Source organism: Marmota flaviventris, unplaced genomic scaffold, assembly GCF_047511675.1.
Source record: "Marmota flaviventris isolate mMarFla1 unplaced genomic scaffold, mMarFla1.hap1 Scaffold_49, whole genome shotgun sequence".
Classification (NCBI taxonomy): domain Eukaryota; kingdom Metazoa; phylum Chordata; class Mammalia; order Rodentia; family Sciuridae; genus Marmota; species Marmota flaviventris.
The window spans coordinates 2620685-2643373 of NW_027288305.1; the positions used below are offsets into that span (position 1 = coordinate 2620685).

General features: G+C 36.9%; 1 protein-coding gene across 1 annotated transcript in view; it reads left to right on the plus strand.

Moving 5' to 3' along the window:
• Positions 1-3859: 3859 nt before the first annotated feature.
• The window catches only part of LOC139704315 (uncharacterized), a 37657-nt gene continuing 18827 nt past the window's right edge, over positions 3860-22689 (plus strand). The window contains exon 1 of the mRNA XM_071607272.1: positions 3860-4223. Within this exon, the coding sequence (XP_071463373.1) occupies positions 3860-4223 (364 nt within the window). The remainder of the gene's footprint in view (positions 4224-22689) is intronic.

The following is a 22689-nucleotide window of genomic DNA, read 5'->3' on the forward strand; positions in this document are numbered from 1 at the left end:
GTCCATCCTCTGGAGGAGCACAGTATGTTTCTGGGAATGGGCTGATTTGTTTTTGTATTCCTTTAATAAGTATAGTTGTGATTTCTCATATGACCATTAAGTATGAAGGAAAAAAAACATGACTTTCCCAATTAATGCAACTACTTCTAAAGAATAGATCTGTTTGCTCTAAATGCAATGATTCAGCTATGGAGCATAAATTGTTAATGTCTAATGAAAAACTCCCTGTATTCCTGTCAAGGAAGTTTTTGAAAAATTAAATTAATATCTAGAGAAGAAAAAAATAATCTTAAGAAGACAGATTAGTGCTTAACACTGGGCAACTTGTTCTTGTTCCTGTGCACAATGGTTTGTGCTCTTACTCTTGTTTGATTAAAATCAATAACAAGTCAACCACTTGCCGTAACCATGGCACCGGTTCCAGTCAGTAAGTCAAGAAAGAATAGTCAGGGTATAGGCCCATAGTTTGAGACATTTCTAACTATTATTAAAAGTTAACTAAGCAGAAGCAGCTCAAAGCAAAACACGAACTGAAAGTACAAATGCTTGCTTATGCATAAGCCAAGATACATTCTTCTATTCTAATTGTAGCTACGTAATATTTTGTTTCTTTGAACAATGATTCCTCTTTTGTAACTACAAAGTACTGTGAGCCTGCCAAAATGAAAAATATATATGATCAACTTCACAAGTAAAGATTGGGATCAACACCTTCACTTTGGTGTCTGTGTTGTTTTTCCACCCCTCTTTCGCCGAATCCTCACCATCCGTTCATCTCCTGAGATCCCCTGTTGGAGCTGGTCTCCAACAACTGTCACTATCTAACATCCAAGAGAATATGAAAATATTGATAACTCATGTAACCTAGAGGAGGTGAGTTTTGGCTTTGAGATAAGGTTAAGTTGAACCTCAATTCCAGTAAAGTTACTTAGCAAATATTCTTGTGAGACTTAGCAAATATTCTTTCACACTGAATACCTATGTGAACCTCATCTATTATAAAAGGTACAATAATCATAAATGCCAACATGTAACAATTCTTCAGCTTCATTTATATACAGAAAGTAGATGATATGTTTTTACTCCTACTCTAGAAAAATGTAGAATGTGTTTCCAAAACTTTGAATATGGTCTCTTATTATTTTTTATGAATTATATAATGCTGTTTGCTATGAAAGAGTATTAGTCAGGTATCTGGTCAAGAAACATTTGAATGTTTTTGTTTTTGCTTTCAGAACACTGTTACCTCCATGAGAACAAGCCCACAATACTTTTTAAATCATGACTTATTTTGGGAAAAAATATCAGGGTGTTTTATTGACAGCCAGATTACACTCTAAAGTTCAGTGTATTTACCAACCATCAGCTAATCATATGCAGCAAAGATTCCAGGTGAACTGAGCCTAAATTGATGACCATCCAAAATATGAGCTAATAAGTTTTAGAATGAGTTAATTAGTGACAGATAATTAGTTAATTTATTCACTATAGGCTGGATGCCAGGATTCAATCACATGATGTGCAGAGGTTGTATGAAAAACAGCAGTCATCTCATAGACAGTGATTTATTTTTTCTTCATTAAAATTTTGTTGATTCTCTTAATAAACTGTATTGAACTATAGAAAAATATTTATAGACATATATGCCTTTAATTGTGAAAATATTCTCCCACTACCTTATAAATTTGGTTGAATATTAGCACAATTATAAAAGCCAAATATCTCAATCCTGCCTCTAGGGTCAAGGTAAAATTGCAAATAAGTTTCCCTTTAATGTATTTATATTATAGAGTCTGGGCTGCTGAAATATCTGAAGACCTGGCACCATCCACCTCCTGTGACACCAATTCTTTATGTTTACCATGTGGGATCTGAAATGGGAATGAATCTGTTCTTAGAATCTAGTGAGAAATAATGCCCACATTTGTACAGTTCTGGGTTGGAGCTGTCAGCTGTCTCAATGTGCACTGTCTCTCCTGTTCTTTGGCCCTGTTGAGAATATGTCCAGGAAGTGTTTTCCATCACCTAGGACATAAAAATGAGTGGTTCAGGCCTTTCATCTTGCTGATGTCAATGAATCCATAGCTCTCAATGTGAAATTTGGACACAGTAAACTGAGATATGCCTGAGACTTCAGGTAAATAGTGAATATTAAGATGGTTTTCCAAAAGTGCATGTATGTATTAATAAATTCATAGTGTCAGTCCGTGATAATATATTGAATATAGAGTTTTTAGTTACAATTTGTTTAAGCTCTTATTTTCTTCTTCTCTTCTCCTCCTTTTCCTCCTCCTCCTCTTCCTCCTCCTCCTCCTTTTTTTTCATTTAAGGACAGGGTCTTACTGAGTTTCTTAGTGCCTTACTTTTTGCTGAAGGTAACATTGAACTCACAGTTCTCCTGCAACCACCTCCTGAGCCACTTGGATTACAGATGTATGACACTGTGCCTAACTTTTGTTTTTCATTTTTAATTTGAATAGAAAAACTTTAAAATTATACTTGTGAGTCTCTTTTTAGGGGTGAGAGATATGGGGACCTTGATGCCTAAGGAAATTGCTAATGAGTTTAAACCTCAAGCTGCTTTTCATAAAATCAGTGAACAGAAAAGTGAAATAAAAATTTAAACTAACTGTGATATCATTTCCATAAATAAATATACATATTTATTCACAAATTGCTTTAACCTTATATACAGTGATAAGTGTCAATGCACTTCTGTCTGGGTTAGGTCCTATTATTGGAAGGAAATTCTCCCTCAAAGTAAGTCAACCCAAGGCATTTAATGCAATTCACATCCACTCAAAATAATAATAATAAGAAGAAGGGTAGGGGGATTCTAGAATTGTGATGCACACCTGTAATATAAGTTACTTGAAAAAGCATCAAAGGAAAAATTTATACTCTCTCTCTCTCTCTCTCTCTCTATATATATATATATATATATATATATATATATATATATATACACACACCATATATATATATATATATATATATATATATATATATATATATATATATATATATACAAGTAGTGAGGGTACACAAGTCTAAGACACAGTCCTTTTTTTCTTGAATTTTTATTTGTTGCTGTAGATGGATATAATATCATTATTAGTTTGTTTCTTTGTTGTTTTTTTTAATGTGCTGCTGAGTGTTCAACCCAGTACCTTACACATAATAGAAAAGCACTGTACCAGAAGATTCTGACCCTTTATTTCTTTAATATTGAGGGCCTGCTATACTCTCATGTTTTTAATTGTTGGACTCAGAAGTTTTAGGTGTGCTTCTTTTCACATTTTGACACCATTGTCAGCAGATCCAAGATCTTAAATTAGATAGTCCTTAATACAAAGTTTCTCATTTTGACTTCTTAGTTAAAGATTAGTTTCCAGGGGAGGGGGGAGGGTGGAGGATGGGAAAGGCAGTGGAGCACAACAGACACTAGTATGGCAATTTGTAAATCAATGGATGTGTAACTGATGTGATTCTGCAATTTGTGTATGGAGTGAAGGTGGGAGTTCATAACCCACTTGAATCAAAGTGTGGAATATGATATGTCAAGAAATTTGTAATGTTTTGAACAACCCACAATAAAAAATTAAAAAAAAAAAAGATTAGTTTCCAAGTATAGGTAGATGCAAACTATTATTGAATTAAATAGTTTTTATTTTAGTTTCTTTACAAAAGTCTTTTTTTTTTTTTCTTTTCTTAGGTCACTATGTTCTCAGGTTAGAATATTAACAGGAGATGCTTTCAGTTCATGGGAAATATATATTTTTTTAAAATAACAAAAAAGAATTCGTTGAATGAATACTAATGATTTTAATGGAGGAAAAAATGATTTGTTGAGGGACCGATGACTGGAGCCAGTCACCGCGCCTTCCCCAGGGGCTGCGAGGGCGGATGGGAAGTAGGCGGGGGCTCCGGGTCCCCACCCCCGGCTGTGAGTGCCCACGCGGAGCCCCGAGGAGCTGAGATCCCCCAAGAGGGCTCTTTCTGGGTGCGAGCACCGCTGCCCGAGTGTGCGGAAAAGGGGAGTTGCTTCCTGGAGGCGCCATGGAGCTGGGGAGTTGGGGTTTGGGGTGGGGAGGGCGGGAAGTGGCGGGGGAGAAGCAGAGTCCCCGGAGAGAAAGGAGGCGCTCCAGCGCCTTGGGAGAACTCGGGAGACGAGTCCTGGAGCGCGAGGCGGGGGAGGCTGCAGCCCCTGGTGCAGGCCAGAGGTGAGTGTCGAGGCTGGGGGGGGGTTGGGGGGGGCGGGCGCAGCTGTGGCCCCCACTGGAGAAGCGAGCGCCTGCCGCCCAGACTGGTGCGGTGTTGGAGACAGCCTAGGCTCCAGCTCTCCCCAGGGCAGCGAGGGGAGGCAGGACTCGGGAAGTGCTGGGGGTGTGTGAAGGTGAAGCGGAGTGTCAGAGGCAACCCCCGGCTGAGCCTCTAGGAGGAGAAGGAGGAGGAGGGGAGCCCCGCCCCGCAGGCGGCCGCCCTTGTCCGCGCCAGGGGCAGAGACAGGGGCGCCGCACTACAGGGCCTGACAGGAGGGAGCTGCAGCGGGCAGGGCGGCGGAGGCTCTGGCAGAGCAGGCCAGTCCGTGGATGGGAGCCAGGCCAGCAGCGGTGGGGGCGGGAGCCGGGGGCGGGGAGCCAGAGCCGGGGGCGGGGAGCTGGAGCCAGGGCCTCAGAGGCGCCAATCTCGCTCCCCCATGACTTAACTTTCTGGGTGGACATGTGTGCCAGAGGTGCGCTGGGGCCAGCCGGGGCAGGAGGAGTCCACCCATATTTCAGCTCAAAATTGTATTCATGGAGTTCTTGATGTCTAAAAAATTTTGCTTTATGAAAAGAACCAACTACTCTCAATTTATCTTTTATTCATTGTAATTAAATTATTCCTTTGTACATGGAATAAAAAAGAAATTATTAAATTTATTTGAAGACATCCGAATAACATTTGGTTACGCAGTCTGCCTATTTTAATATGACTTGCAAAATTGAAAACTGCAGAGGAATTCTAAGTCAATAGAAAAATCTCTAAACTTTTTTAAGGACATTCATCTCAAAATGCGGTTTAAAATTAGGCACTTCACCATCTGACACAGGAAGAGAAAGATAAGAAACCAAATAAAATACTGCAAAGTCTGACAGAAACTCTCTTTCCAAAAATAGACTTATTAATCTTCACATGAGAGACTCCATTTTCTTATTTTTTAATATACAAGGGCTTATTTTTTAATATACAAGACCCCTTCTCCTCCCCACTAAACTTAGAAAATTACACTGGTTTCTTGGGGCTTCTGCCCAAGTTTCTTCCTTATGAACCACTGACATTTCTGCAAACCTCCTCTAAATATTGTGAGAGATAGAAGTGGCTTTTTATTTGGAAAAGTAGTTGTGATTTAGGATTATCAGTGAAACCCCTTGGGGCTTTATTGAATCATGTCAACAGCTGTCAGTAATAATATGTACTTTCCTGGCCACAACATAATGTATTGATATGTATAAAACAATGTTATAAACTGGAAAAAATATGTTTTTTTTTAATAATTTATATGCAGTCTTATGAATAATACAGAGATCTTTGTGAGCATTATGGTGCTGTAGATAATAAATTTACCCTGTTCTCTGGCCTGCCAAGAGAGTTGTAAAGCAGAATATATTGGTTCACCTTTGTGATAATAAGCAATTTTAGTATGTCAGTAGGTTCTAGCTACATTTACTTCTGAGGTCTTAAAGAATAGTGTGCTCTAAATGGTTCTTGGAGTGTTTATACTGGCTCTGACTCTCCTGGGTAATGTTTCAGTGAGTGATAGGATCAGATAACAAGTGGCACTATTTCTCAAGTATTGATATTGTGATATCTCCTGTAGTTTTATTGCCTGGAGTAGCTGATTTTTTTCTTAACTGGATCTGTAGTTGTTTGTATTTATTTTTAATATGATTTTTTAAAAGTGGTTTATAGACTTGTGTACATTTTCTAAGTGATATCACCCTTCTTTCTCAGTTATTTTTGCATGGATCAGGAATCAATAAGTCCTTACTGTTCTTGTTTTATCTTCTTGACAAAATACAGAAACCCTTATAGGAAATGTTTCTCTTGAAACTGAAATAGCGATCAATTCATCACCTCTTCATGTGTTCCAAATGGTAACAAGACATCTGCATTGGTAGCAAATCATAATTGATTATATAAATTTAATTTAGAGTAACATGTTTACATAAACTTTGTGAGAATAGCCAAGCTTTCTGTGTTTATTAATTTCTCCTACAATAACAGTAAGGGTGGTGATTTTTGCATAGGAAGAAAAACTCTGATATTCAATCATTCTTTTGGCTGATAACATACAACTGAATTTTCAACATGTTGTAATTTCCTCACAGGATAACAAAGAAGAAATAAATTTATAAGCAGCACTTTATTGAAGGTAATAGCTTTTCTACAAGGGGTGAAACATTTCATTTTGTTCTTATTTTCTTAAAAAAGGCATAGACTGAGAAATACTTTCTGAGAAAGTATTTAAGCACTTTATTTATTTATATACATTTTTGGATGTTGATGGGTCTTTATTTTGTTTATTTTGTTTATATGCAGTGCTTAGATGAAACCCTGTGCCTCAAACATGCTAAGCAAGTGTTCTACCATTGAGTCACAATCCCAGCTCCAGGCACAAACACAGGTCTTTCAGCTCTTTCTTGATGTGTAGAATTTCTCACCCATGCCTCTGCTGTCTTGATCTAAGTATCCATACATTTACTTCACACTGATACAGTGATTTGATGCACATACACAATACCATTTACTGCAACAAAACAGCATGGTTTATAACTTAAATCCATTTTAAGCATTCAAGCTAATTAGAGTCATAAAGCTATAAGAATAGGGCCTTTTAATCCACTGGTATATTAACCTATTTAAGATGGTTGGGCTTTTTATACAAAAAATCCTGAAGTAGTCCTGAAGAATATTTGGATTGAAACAGGTGAAAAATAATGGTTGAGGCCCACTGCTCTTTTGTGTTTCACTAGTATTAATGCAGAGACCATTAGGAGCAGCACACTAGCTGAGCTGAATAAAGATGGCCAATTTCAAAGAAAATCATATTTTATATAATACAGGACTTTTAAATCACATCAGGTTGACTCCTTTGGAAAGCAAATGTGTAAGACATGCAGCTCACAAGACATGACATGGCTCATCCACATTCCGCATGGCTTGTGAGGCCTCTGTTTGGCAGCAGAAGACCCTCAACACTGGCTCTCACAAAAGAGATTCCTGCAGTCCAATATTGGGATTAGAAAATTGTAGTAAACTATGGTGAAAGCAATTTTGAAGACAGATGCCTTCTGTTTGTTTCCAGAAAAAAGACAGTAAGGAAAATATGAGTGAAACAATCCTTTTCCATGAACTCCTATTTGTTTTGCTTTGTGAGCATACCCTATAGAAGAAAATAGAATTCTGACTGTGAGGGGAAATCTGGACCTCCAGTGATTGTTATAGAAGAATAGGAAATGTTGACACCAAGGGTATGCTACCAAATACTTAGCATAGGACTGCCTACTTCTTTGAGAGAAGGCTCTGCGGTAAATAGAAAGTGCTGGTAAAATCTTTTCTTTTGGTTTCATGAAGCCTAGAGTTTTATTTGATGTTTGAGATCCATTGTGCTTTGAAACATAATCTTCTTAGCATCCCTGCCATAGGTTTATGTGAAAGGTGATTTAGCGTACTGTGGTGGGCTAACATCCATTGCTTCTTTTTATGGGAAACATTTTCTACTAAAAAAATAAAAATGGCCAATACTCTTTAATAGGGAATTTTATTCATCATTGAATGGAGGCTTTCTTAAAATGCTTTTATTCAAACACATCTTTTTTTTTTTTTTTTTTGAGAGAGAGAGAGAGAGAGAGAGAGAGAGAGAGAGAGAGAGAGATTTAATATTTATTTTTTTAGTTTTTGTGGACACAACATCTTTATTTGTACGTGGTGCTGAGGATAGAACCCAGGGCCGTGTGCATGCCAGGCGAGCACGCTACTTCTTGAGCCACATCCCCAGCCCCCTCAAACACACCTTTTATTTAAAATATAGAAATGACTGGCTTCACAAAGCCAGTTATGTAAAAAAAATTCAGACACTTTAAAATAAACAGATCACTCACATTATATTTTCTACAAAAAATATTTTATTTACCATTATATTTAGAAAAATATTAAATAATCAAATTATTTCACATACATATAAAAGTTAACCTTAGATAAAACATATATACATTTATACATAGTGTTCTAGAGTGCACATGCACATACATATTCTAAAATATATAAAATATTTCATCGACTTCAAGAAAAATTCCAGGAAGTATCTAGTATTGATATTATTTAATAAACTTTCATGAATAAGTAATTTCAAAATCATGTCTAATCTTGTGAGAAATAGTTTCATATGTTATCTTTATCCTAAGAAAATAAGTTTTCAGAGATTTATCAGAGGATAAATAATGTGTCATTCCTCACAGTCTTATCATTCGTTCACTAATTTTCTTATTTTTAGCATGGATTCTCTAGTACTTAAGACTTCTTTCTTCATTTGTATATTTAGTTTTCCACTTCTACCTATTTTGTTTTACTTTTTTTTTTTAAAGAGAGAGTGAGAGAGAGACAGGGGGAGAGAGAGAATTTTGATATTTATTTATTTATTTTTAGTTCTCGGTGGACACAACATCTTTGTTTGTATGTGGTGCTGAGGATCGAACCCGGGCCGCACGCATGCCAGGCGAGCGCGCTACCGCTTGAGCCACATCCCCAGCCCTTGTTTTACTTTCTTAATCACTCTTTGTATTCTGTTTTTCTCTCTCTCACTCAAAGAATAGATTTAAATGAGACAATATATTACTTTTTTAATAAATGAATATATTTTAGTTGCTTCAAAAGTATTTGCTTTTTTTCATAATATGTTACAGTTATTCTTGAGTATTACAAACTCCACAATGGAATATATAAAACATTTCAACATATATAAACATGCTTTTTTATTTTTGTATTTAAATATTTTATTTCCTCTGAATTTGCTCACAATCTTTTATAACGTAATTTTTAGGTTTTATTCTAATTTGTTATAAAAGAGAGTAGAATGCATTGTAATTCATATTACACAAATAGAGTACAATATTTCATATCTCTTGTACACAACAGAGGCACACCATTCATGTCTTCATACATGTACTTAGGGTAATGACATCCATCTAATTCCACCACTTTCCTATCCCCATGCTCCCTTTCTTCCCCTTCCTCCCCACTGCCTCATCTATAGTTTGTCTATTCCTCCCATGCTTCTCCCTCCTTTCCATTACATATCAGCAATTTTATGTCAGAGAAAACATTCAGCATTTGGTTTGGGGGGATTGGCTTACTTCACTTAGCATAATATTCTTCAGCTCCATCCATTTACCTGCATATGCCATGATTTCATTCTCTTTAATGATAAGCATTATCCCATTTTGTACAAAAAGAACATTTTCTTTATCAATTCATATACTGAAGGGCATCACAACATATTACAAGAATGCAGCTACAAAAATGTTTATAGTAGCACAATTTAAAAAAAAGGTTTTAACTATCAGATTATAAATGCTTTTTCTAAAAATCTGATATAAAGGTATAAAAACGCTACATGGTTTCTATTGAACATTGTGGATGTTGAAGTTGTTGAATATTTTCTTATATATTTATCATCAGAAATACTATTATTTCTACTAATAAAATGTTTCTAAAATGAAAATATTAAATGGAGAAGCCAATAAAGTAATAGCCTTGCCTCATAATATATTAGGTGTAAGACGTTGTGAATATTATAGTATTTTTTAGGTGTAAAACCTTAGCTATATTTCATTTGAATCTTAGATTTTCTCACTTAGTAACTTTATAAACTATGATATATCACTTAACTCTGGGAATCTCAGTGTGATTATCTGTCAATCATTAATAATTGCTCTCAGATTTTTCTGGAAAATTTGAACATTCCCAATATTGTTTTCTTTTTCTTTTTTAAAAATATTTATATATTTATTTATTTTTTAAAGAGAGAGAGAGAGAGAGAGAGAGAGAGAGAGAGAGAGAGAGAGAGAGAGAATTTTAATTTTTTTTTTTTTTTTTTTTTTTTTTTTTTTTTTTTTTAGTTTTTGGCAGACACAACATCTTTGTTTGTATGTGGTGCTGAGGATAGAACCCGGGCCGCCGCACGCATGCCAGGCAAGCACGCTACCACTTGAGCCACATCCCCAGCCCTGTTTTCTTTACTTATGTGTTATAAAAGAATTTTTCAGAGTTCTCTAAAGTAAAGTAGCCCTGAAAAAAAGCAAGTGCTCTATACAATGTAGACATGTAGTGGTCATAACTTTTGAGATCAGAACTACATGAAGCTTGGTTTGTATACTCCATCAATTCAAGTTTTGTAAACAAGGGACAAGACAATGTTTTTATACCATGAAGAAGACCTCATAGCAGGACAGGTAGACACTGCAGTCACTTATCTCCATGAAGTCCCAATATCACATCCACTTATCACATCCACCACATTTGCAAAAAGACATCTCATTACATCAAAACTGGTATATGTGATGTAACCTCACTAAAAGTCTCACCAAGCACAAAAAATTTGAGCACCATACATGGGAGGAGGAAGCCAGGACCAGATCAAACAGAAACTGCTTGCATTAAGACCTGTAACCACCTTGGTGATGTAGCTGAACACAAAGAAAAATCAAAGCATGAGTATTGGGATTTAGAGATAAGTGTGCAAAAGGCTTAATTTTTCTAAGGCAAGGAAGCAATGTAAACCATAATTGTAACTATGCAGTTATAAATCACAATTTTAAAAAAAAGGACAGAAAAACAGGCAGAAGTACCGAATTAAAGAACAGGATAGAGTTTTTAACTCATAATAGAAGACTTGACAATCCTTACCAAAGGGGTGAATATGTCAAGAAATTTTCCTTTATGAAGATAATTTGTGTAAAGAGGGAGTTTTTTTGTTTCTGAAGAAAATTTTGGCAGAAAGTATAGAATAAGAGAAGGAATAGCAAAAGCACAAAAGTCACAGAAGGAAACTAGAGTCTAGTAAGATGTTCAGTTATAGGGTTGGGGATATAACTCAGTTGATAGAGTGCTGGCCTCACATGCACAAGGCCCTGGGTTTAATCCCCATTACCACTAAAAAAAGTTCAGTTACAAATTTTTATTGTGTTTTTCATGATGTCATTTAGAATTATTTTTAGTATTATTATTTAAATCAGGAATTGAACCCACAGGTACTTAACTAATGAGCCAAACCCCAGCTCTTTCTTTTCTTTTTTTCTTTTTTCTTTTTTTTTTTTTTTTGGTTTTTTGTTTTTTGAGACTGAATCTTGCGGAATTTCTGAGACTGGGTTTGAGCTTGCAATTCTCATGCCTTAATCTCTAGAGCCAACCAAGGTTACAGGCATTCGCCACCATGCCCAGCTTGGAATTTTTTTAAGTTATTTTATTTTTATATATCAGAACTTCATCTGACAATGATTGTATTTTCTTTTTGCTAATGTTTTGAATAGAATCTGTACCTTATACCACAAATAACCTAAAAACTCACTCTTTATGTAAATATGATATCATCTTGGCATGAGTGGAATGACTCTACAGTTCTTGAAGGGACTCCCTAAGTATCGTCAAGCATAATGTCAAATCTTTGATATTGTTCCATAAGAAATTTTGAATTACATAAGAAATTTGGAAAAGAATGTGGCACATTAAATGTATATTCTAATAAAATTAAAAAGCCTTGAAAAATATGTCCCAGATTCTTGTGCTTTAATCCATTAGGAGTAATGTTTTAGATTGTATAGTTGAGAAAATAAATGTTGTTTAGAACCTCACATCTCAGTGATTTATTTAATCAATGTTTATTTCCCACTCTAAAAGGTCTAAAGTGAACAAAATGTAATGGTCAGGCAGGTCTACTGGGTGGCTTACATCTGAGATTGTTCTCAGAACTCTGAGGTTCCTGCATTTCATGGGTTTTATGAATCATTTTTCCTCTACAATTTTTTAGTATCACAAGAGTACTTGTTTTCTTCCAAAATATCCACCTTAGTCTCCCAGACTTTAGAAATCTTCACTTTGTGATGGTGTGCTGTGGGAGAGGCATTAGCTTTCAGAATCAGTTTCAGCCTTCAGCACATTTGCTTGTGCTACTTCCCATCTTGAAGGATTTGTCCAGCATAAAGTATGCTTAGATAGTTATTTTGTGTATGGAGAAAAACTTGAATTTTTATTTAACCCCTTTGGACAGGCTTTGCTCTGAGGTAGAGGCTGGTTTCTCAAAAATGGAGTCACATCAGTTTCTCACTCCCTTTAAAAAAACTCCATTTTGAAACCTGAGGTCATTATTAGAGGTCATTTTTCACCAGGCACACCCACAGAGCCCTCTAATATGGCCTCAGACAAATTACTTCCCCTCACCATGATAAACTGAGTAAAGCCTCTGGCAGACTTTCCTCTCCTGATAAGAGTGAAAGGTGAGAATATCAGGATAGAGACCACCAGACCAGATATTTCTGACCTCAGGGTAAATGAGAAATCTGATGGCACCTGATAATTACAAGGTGTGGTAAAAAAAAATAGTATAAAAAAATAGAGCTAATAAACAGGGATTCAGCCAGCCTAAACAAGTATGTCCTCCAGCTGGAGAGCCTGATGAGGACCTACACTGACATCCCATCAGTTGCCATCATTTTCCTATTCTCTGTGTGATCCTCCCTGCTCTCAAACTCTACCGCCTTGTCTGGACCTTTGTGAGAGCTGCAACTTCTCTCTGTGACCCTCTCTTCAACTGGTCGTCCACTCCCCACCAGAAAAAGCCTGTTTTGATTTGGGACCTGATCACTGCTGTCTGAGTGAGTGTGCATCTACAGGACATAAAGACTAAGGCTTGAGAGTTTTGATCTTAGCATTCAGAGGAAATGTCTGTCACTAGCCTGTCATGATTAAATCTGTTTTGCAATGTTCAGAATTAATCTAAAATTGTTTTCTGGGAATTAGTTAATCTAGAATTGCTTGGTGTTATTTGATTATCTCCACTGCAGTGCCTATCATTAAGGATTGTTGTTTTCTTCATTAGGAACCTGTAGAGTAAAGTTGTATTAAGAATTTGAGTGAATAAAGAATTGAAAGGGGCAGAAATGCATGGACATTCTTTATTTCTCCCCTTGACTGCATATGTCACAAATTTGCTCCCTGGCAACATATTGTTATTATTTTTAAAGTATTAAATTAAGGAATTCTTATCGCTAAAGATTATTATTATCTTCAATTCTAAATGTTGACTTTACTTTTGGCATTATCTCTGTCCCTTGACTGTTATTGTTACTGCTGTTTACTGGTAATGAGGCCTTGCTTTCCCAATGCTGAAGTATAACACCAGAGAAGCACGTCAAGGCAAGTTTAGAGTGGAAAGTTGAAGCTTTATTAAAGGACAGCAGAAAAGACTTCTCCCTGGAGGAAGAGGGGGACCCAATGAAGTGGAACCCCCGTTCCCCACAGAAAAGTCTGCTTCACCATGGCTGATTTAGGGACTGTCAGCCAAAGAGTCTCTGCAAAAGAGTTCAATGTAGATAAACTTTCTATTTTTGTGTTGCCCTGTTTACTTGGCCACTGGCCAGGAAGATACCAGCACTCCAGGTGCTGGACACCCCCTTACTATTTTCACAAATATATCCAGTGTAGTACCTTGAAGAAAAGTGCAAACAAGGCTTCTGGCCGTGATCTGGGCTTCACAGAGATGTCTACATTTTTAAGAAAAGTTACAAATGGGCTCCATGATAACAGCTGGCAGAGGGAGGAAGAAAGGGAAGAAGAAGTTCTCCTCTTCTCAAGTGTTGTCCTTGAAGGGTTAACTTGCCCAGAACAGTGAAAGAAAAATCTGGTTTTATGTGAACTTCTGCAGACTGTAAACCTCTGAGCCCCTCTATTTACATGCTGGGTATAAAACTCTGAAACTCCCTGAACTTGGAGAGATTGATTGACAAAAGCAAAAGCTGTGCTCTCTGAACCTGGCTGCAGCCAAATAAAACTGTTTCCTGCTATCTTCAGTGCCTTGCTTCATTTGTCCCTACAACAAACTGGGACACAGCACTGGAGGGAGTTCTGTCACAGGTGGTGAGTCAGGTTCTGCAAGAGAAAACACCAACTGGGCTGCTATCCCATACATCTTTCCCACTTAGAGTAGCAATCTGATTCTGATTATCACCCCAAAGCCTCTCCCCACAACAAGAGTCCTTTACATATAAGGGTCTGCTGACTTCCCCATGTCAGTCACATGTCATTTGGAAGCCAATGACAGATCCACATGGCTCCACCACAGGTGTTTTATCATACACCTGCACTCCACTGCTCCAGGCCCAGTTCCCAGTAGGCTCCAACTCAATGGCATCTCTGTTCTACACCATTTTCATGAATTCCAGTCAATAAAGGCACTATCTGGTTCATTCATGATGAGCAACAGGAGATCCGATGGATCTCCAGTGCTTCCTGGTCATGAGAATTTCAAATATTTCACTGTATCGGTCTAGCCACCATCCAAGGATGAAGTAGGTGGCACTGTGGGTCTCGATTCTTTCAGGAACCATTAAGGGGTGAGAAAACTCCTTTCAAAGAATTATATATATTTCAAAGAATTATATATATATTAAATACAAGTAAAAGTAGCAATAGATATGCAAATCCAAATTCTAAATGGAACATATATCATTCAAAGATCACAAAAATATTCATTTGACTCTACATGGGGTTATGTATAAACTTGTTCAACTATGGAGCTCACCATTGGTTGAACTTTCAGTTGCCCTGGGGTTTGGGGGGAGTGATCTGTTCATGGAATTTGTATTTGCCAAAGTCAGAGTACACACATGAATTTACCTGTGATAGCAGGAAGGGCAATATATATGTATATAACTATACATGTTCTGACCCAGCCTACAGAGAAAGGGAATCCATAAGTTATATATTTGTTAAATTTGACGATCCATGCAGAAGTATTAGAATGAAAATGTGACTAGTGTTATAACACACACCCTTGATAAAGCAAAAGGAAAATCAAAGTATACACAATTCCTCCTTTGAACTGCCTGCATTTTTTTTTAATTTTAGGTTTGCTTTTATGCATATGTGAGGATTAGTACTCAGAGTCTAGTAGGGTATGGGTTATGGTCAGAGATTCAATACTTCAAAGAGAAAATATTAAAATCAATCCAATGTGTATATGAACATGTGCTACACAATATCACTTCCCAGTGTCATCCACAACAATGCCTTGACATTACCATCACCCCAAGTTATACACAATTAGAGGGAGAAGAAGAAGAATATCTGTGAATACATACTGGAATGGAAAATGCTCAGCAGTTCACAACCTTGTAGGTGGCAGAGGAGATTACAGTGACTGAGCCTTTAATCACTCCTACTCTTGGCTGTGCCCTTCCAAAGACTGATCTCAGGTAGTTTTTACTGAGTCTCTGGAAACAAAGAATTGAGAAACAGAATGCATCAGTGGAAAGCTTTCCAGCACTCATCCTGGTGAATATATGAATAGATTGCATCTTGCTTTGCAGATGGGCAACACCTACTATGTTCCTAAGTTCCTGTATTTTTCCTGAATTTTGGCCTCTCTCCAGAAGGGGCTCGTGGTTTTGTGTCCAATATATGCACCAGCTCCAAGCTCTGTGAAATGGCCATGTCCTGGATTGTTGAAAGGAAAGCCAAGCATCTCAGAAAACTCAGAAATCAGTGTGACCGGTAAGGGTCTCAGTGGAGAATCCCTACTTTGCTACATAGCAACCTAAGTAGCATGATCAGGAGCTGTCAATGCCCTAGTGTTCATCTTGTGGAAAAGTCTGTCCCCGGGCTGTTTTCTTACCTATTGTTCAATTCCCCTGCATGACAGGAAGGTCTTCGCCTCAGACCACCACTTTGTGAAGCCTCAAGAAAACAGTTTCAAAATGGAAATGAAGGGGCCTCACCTGTGGCTCTTTGGTAAAGTGCTTTGTGAAGGGATGTGTCTGAATCAACCTCTTGGCACTGTGTGAGGCTGTGGATTAGATTCTCAGCACCCCATGAAACTAAATAAAGATCCCATATGTCCATCCAAAACTAAAATTACAGAAAAGAACAGTAATTTTGGATTAAGTCTCTCACCTATTTCTGGTAAGGCTCCTGACCTCAATTTAGTTCGAAAAGGGATTCTTTGGTCAAATGAGGTGTTCCAAGCCCTGCAGTAGCTAGCATATAAGTGGTTGTGTTTTCTGCCTTGGACTTTGAATAACTGGGATAACAGGTATACACCATATCATAACACATAAAAAATCTACCCCCAGCAGTCAGTAGGCCTCTAATTTGAGAAGTAGGGCAGTATTAAACAATGTCTTCTACTTAATCTCATCTGAAATTAGTCAAGTTCCCAATGAAGCTACAGAAACAAAATTTCTATCAACATTCTCTGTTGATAGAAATTTTTATTTCCCAAACTCAGTTGTAGTCATATCCTATGGAGTGATAGTCATATCCTATCACTAACTTTAGCATCCCAGATCTGGTCTCTTTATTTGTCAAAGCCAGCTTCCCAGTTCCTTCTCTGCCTCAAGGCCTCCCATTCCCATGGGTGAGCCCACTGCCCTTGTCTAAAGCAGTGTACTCTCACTTCAGTAACTCCTCATGCTCTGTCTAGTGAGTGTCTCCTTCAATTATCTGTTCACAAAAGAACCTTGAACTACAAACCTTGTCATTGCATCCATCTTGCAAGAAAAGCTTTCACGATTAGAAGTTGAAAACAACTAGAAATAGAAGAAAAAAAACAGCTGGATGATATGGTGTATACCTGTAATCCCAGCTATTCAAAGTCCAAGGCAGAAAACACATAAGTTCTAAACCACCCTGAACCCCTTGACCAGATTCTGTCTCAACATTTTTAAAAGGGTCAGGATTTAGTTCTGTGGTTGGGAGAATGCATGCCTAGCATATGTGAGACCATGAATGCAATTCTTGATACTGAAAAAAAAAAAAAAGAAAAATGCAAACAACAACAAAATAAAGATCACACATAAGAAATGAACTTCTAATATATTAAATAATCAAAAAACAAAATATTTTCCTCCCAAAATGGAAAGAAGACAAATTTACATGCTTTCACTTGTTATTTTTAACATATTGGAAATCCTGGCCAGATCAATATGCAAGAAGTACAGGCAGAGGACATGCCAAATGGAATGGTAGAAGTATAATAACCTCTGTTCATAAGTGAGATAAAGTTATATCTGGAGAATCTCAAGATTCCAAGAAAATAATCACCACAATGAATAAATTCAGCAAAGGTGCCAATACAAAACCCCACACACCTAAATTGTGTTTCTATACACTAATAATAATATATATATATATATATATATATATATATATATATATATATATATATATATATATATATAGAAAGAAAATAAAGAAAACAATTTCATCTGACAAGTAAAATAAAATGTAATACTAGACCCAATGTAATACTACCCAATCAAGTAGATCAAACGTGAAGACTTTAAAACAAGCAATGAAACTTAGAATAACACCAAAAAGTGAAAGATATCAAATGATCATAGGCAGGAACACTTAAACTTGTTAACATATCAACACTATCCAAAGAAATCTACAGTTTCTGTTCCATCCCTAAAAAAATTCCTAACTTCTTTTTTTTCATGAATACCATTTTTATTTCATATTTTTATTTACTCTTATTCATTTTACATGAAAGTAGAGAATATTTTGATTTATTCATAAAAACATGGAATACATCTTATTCTAATTAAGATCCCAGTCTTGTTGTACATGATGCAGAGATTATTCATTGCAAAAATTTAAAATTCCCTCCTAAAATGATAGGGAATGTGAAAACAACCAACTACAGAAACATTTTGAACAAGAACAAAATTGGTGGTCTAACCTGTCATAATTTCAAAACTCCATGTTATAAAGTTACCAGTCATACAAACACAAAAGATAGAAATGTTGATTAATAAAACATGGTAAGAAATTCAGAAATGAAAAAAAAAAAGTTCTCAAGTGATTTCTGACAATAGCATTCCATGGAAATGGACAGTATTTTCCACAAATACTGTTGAGAAAACTGAATAGATAGCAACACATCAAACAAGGAAGTTGGGCCCTTATCTGACACCATGGACTAAAATTAACTCAACATAAATAGAGGACCTAAATGCAAGATCCGAAATATAAAACTCATAACACACAAGAGAAAAAGACCATCACAAGGGATTTTGACAGGGACTTTTTGAACAGCACATCAAAAGCACAGACACCAAAAGGAAGAATCAAACTGAACTACATCAACCCCCAAAACTTTGATTCATCAATCGACACAGTCATTCGTGAAAAGATGACTCACTAAATGCAAGAAAGCATTTGAAAATTATATTTCTGATTAGAATTTAAGATCTATGATATAAAGAGCCCTTATACCTCAATAAGAAGAAAACAACAAACCAATATTAAAATGGGCAAATGACTTCCACAGATGTTTCTCCAAAGAAGATATGCAAATGGCTGAGAAGCACATGGAAAGATGTTCAATAACAATAATAAGTGGAGAATCAAAATCAAAATGAAAATCACAATGAGATCCAGTTTCAAACACATGATGAAACAGAAAGAAACAGAAAACAGAAAAATCCCTGATCAGCTCCCATTCTCCAGTCCAGAAAAAAAGAGGCACATCCACCCACCACCACAACTAAAACAGAAAACACCAGTGCTGCTGAGAATGTGATGGAGCCAGAACCCTAGTGGGTTAGAATGGAAAGTAGTGCAGGCTCTATGGGAAACTGATTGGTGGTTCCCCAAATTATCAAAAGGATCATTCAAATGACCCTTCAATTCTACTTCTTTTGAAGAGATATTTATATGCTTATAATTACTACAGGATTATTTATTATACTCAAGGGTACATTGAGGAAGAATATTTTTATTTTTAGCTGTGCATTATAGTTATACATAAGCATGGAATATAGTTTGTTCCAAGTCAGTCTCGAGAACTTCCCCTTTCCCTCCCCTCCTCCCTGACCCGGTTTCATTTCTTCTTCTATACTGGTCTTCCATCCATGTATTTATAGTTTTCTTAACTCGTGCTTTACAGATATACATAAAAATAAAACTTACTGTGGTCTCTTCGTATAAGTATATAGGATAGTATGGTCAGTTTCATTCTACAATTTTGCCCTTTTCCTATCCCAAGGAAGATTTTTTTACGTGTAGTACATGATGAAGTATTATTTGGTCTAAAAAACAAAGAAAATCCTGGCTGATAGTAGAGTAAGGATGGACCTTGAGAATACAGACTGTACAATCCTACTTATATGAAGTACAGTACACAGAGTAAATAAAATAATAGAGAAAGGAGAATGGTGACTTCTTAGAGCATGAGGGAAATTGATGATTACTGTCTGACAAATGAGCTTCGATTTTGCAAGATGAGAAAAGTTCTGTGGCTGCATGCTGCTTTCAAAAGAATGGAAAAATAAGTGTAATGGACACCACTGATGTGCCTTCCCAAATAGCTGACATGGCAAAACTTTGCTGTGAATATTTGAAAATGTATATAAAATTAAACTCATTCTGCTTATTTCCACACAAATAAAAACCAAGTAAATTCTCCACTAGTAGAAACTGATCAGAAGGAAGTTCTCTATGAGTAGAAATGTGAAAGGATCATTCAGGTTGAAAAGATGGATCACTCACTTGGTCATGCCAAGAAATAAAGAATACAACGAGGGTAGCTCCTCAGGAAAATTTAAAGCAAGTATCATTGTACAGACAGTTTTTAACTACTCTCCTAATCTGACTGAGGTGCAGTGGTGTAATAATTATAGAACTCGTGATATTGCCAGAGCATGCACATCATGAGACCAGTCATGTGCACATATGGGCCAAGGACACCACCAAGCTGGGAGGGCCCTGTGGAGACTTGTGCTTAGGGTCTCTGTCTTTGTCTTGGCAGAGGGAAAAATGCAAGGGAGGATGAAACAGGTGAACAAACAAACATCTCCCTCAACAATTGTCCTTGGATCTGTGAAACTCCTGGCAGTTTCCTTCCAGAGTCAGTCCCTTTGAACCACAATGGCCATACCTCACATCTTGGAGGAAAAGCTCCCCCCACCACTCCTGAGGGACCATCCCTGATCAGCTCCCATCCACCAGCCCAGGATCCAAGAGGCACATCCACCCACCACCACAACTAATGTAGACAGATGTCAGATAAGAATGAGAACGCAGAAATCACTGTTGGAGCTCCAGATCAACAGGAACAAGCATCAGTGCACTTGGGAAAGGCTTGCCATCACCAATGTGTTCCTGCCATCCCTTATGGCCACAGATGCACACATGCCACCCAGCCACAGAGACCTGTGAACACCTCTTGCTGAGGCACACACATGTAAAGATGCACACTCATTACAACCCCTTCCACCACAGATATCATTAAACACCTCACATTTAGAAACAGGTGCATGACCCACAACTCACTGCCATCCCACCGAAAACACAGATGCATAAATCACCTTTATCCCTTCTTTCCCTGAATACACACACCACAACTTCCTTTCTAAAAAAAAATATACTCTATACATACCCACAAATACACATGCCTGTTATCACCCAGGTACTGACGGACATGCAACTATAATGAATACATTTCCAAATTCAGGCTTATACATTTCTATATACTTTACACTTCCTGAAGGCATGCACATGATATAAGCAAACACTGAGTATGCATGCACACCGAAATACAACATACAACCCCCCTACACACACACACACACATACAATAAACCCTATTTGTTACCAGAAGTCACATAAACAAAACCCTAAATACTCTGGAAAATCTCACAGACTTGATCCTCTCATCAGAAATACAATATACACAAAAATCTCTTTGAACTTCTACAAGATTGAGTGCAACCAGAAATACCCTGATTACAAAAATGTAACATCCTTAACCCTAAATGACACAGGTACAACCACCAACATACACACATAAACATGAGTCCATATTCCCAGAATCACTTGATATGCAAACACCAACTCCCCAAAACACATAAAGTTTCCCAACCCTTTCCAAATGTACACAACAATGATGTCACCTACAATCTACTCATTGTCATTTCCCAAATACATACATAACACATGTGTGGCCTTAATACACATATTTTACCCTGCACTCTAATGTCACACCCTTCCCTAAACAAAAAAAAAAATAAATTCAATTAAAAAATCAATATTTTGTGAATATCAAATGTATTCACCAAAATACTCCATTCAAACACTCTTCTTAATAATTATTCACAAGTCCCACCATGTCATAATAACCCATATACACTGTCAGTATCCAATCCTCCTAACTTGTATTCCCATATAAATATAACTCCTATATTCTCTCAGTGGAAACACACACTACCCATCTACAGTTTGAGAATGAATACTCAGCCATCACACTTCCTAAATACATTCACAGTCCTAGATTATACAAGTCTGGGAACACACGTGTCCATCTGAATCTACAAATCCACAGTACTCCCACAGACCGAAAGTACATGCAGCCACTCTCTCACTATTAAAGGGCACAGAACTCACTATTAATGTACAAAACTGCTCATACTTTCTGATATATTCAGTCAACAGCATACAACACTGTGGAGCTCTGAAAATCCTCAATAGCATAAACTTCCTATCTTCCAGATGCCTGACTGTAACCCCAGAGTTTCTCATGCCCAAATTAAAACAAATACACAGCAAAATCCAAACAATTCCAATCAATAACCTTCCTTACAAAGTCTCATACATATTCCAGTCGCCTCCAAGAAACACTTAAAATAGATATGAAGTAGGACTGAAGAGGCTGGATACCAGAGGGATTTTCAGAAAGCAGGTTTATGGGCTATTGCCAACCAGTCCAGAGTGTGTTTCATGCCTGAAACATTCTATGGACAGATAATTTCAAAATATTTTGACTTTTATGTCCCATGGGGGAAAAGGGCTTGAAGATTCACTTGACAAGTGTTTTTCATTCCATTCTCTAGGCCAGACAGAGGTTTCACATGTATTTACAAAAAAAAAAAAAAAAAAAAAAAAAATCTGGCATTTACAAGAAAGAGGAAGCTACCAACCACAGTAACCTTTGCATACTTGCTGCTGATCTGACAAGAGAAGAAGCTTAATTATGGCAAGGGTCTTTTGGTTGAGAGTATCTGGTGTGCTTCAGATACACATATCTTTAGACCACACATCAATCAGTATCACCCAAAAAGCAATCACACAAACACTCCCTCAGTAACTGAATGGAGCAAACAAATTACTTATTAACATGAAAACAATTTGTATTCTCAAATGAAAACATACAATTACCTCTATGTTGCACATACACAGAATGCCTCAGAATATGAAGTTCAACAACAAATCTCAGATGTACAGACACTGCTAACTCTTCCTACATCTCACAAAGGATACCCCTCCATTCCCAAGAATAACATGATCACCTCAAAGCCCTAAACAAGAAAATACACAGCAGTCCACTTGAGACATTATCAACAGAATCTATACACATCTATGTGCCACATATACATA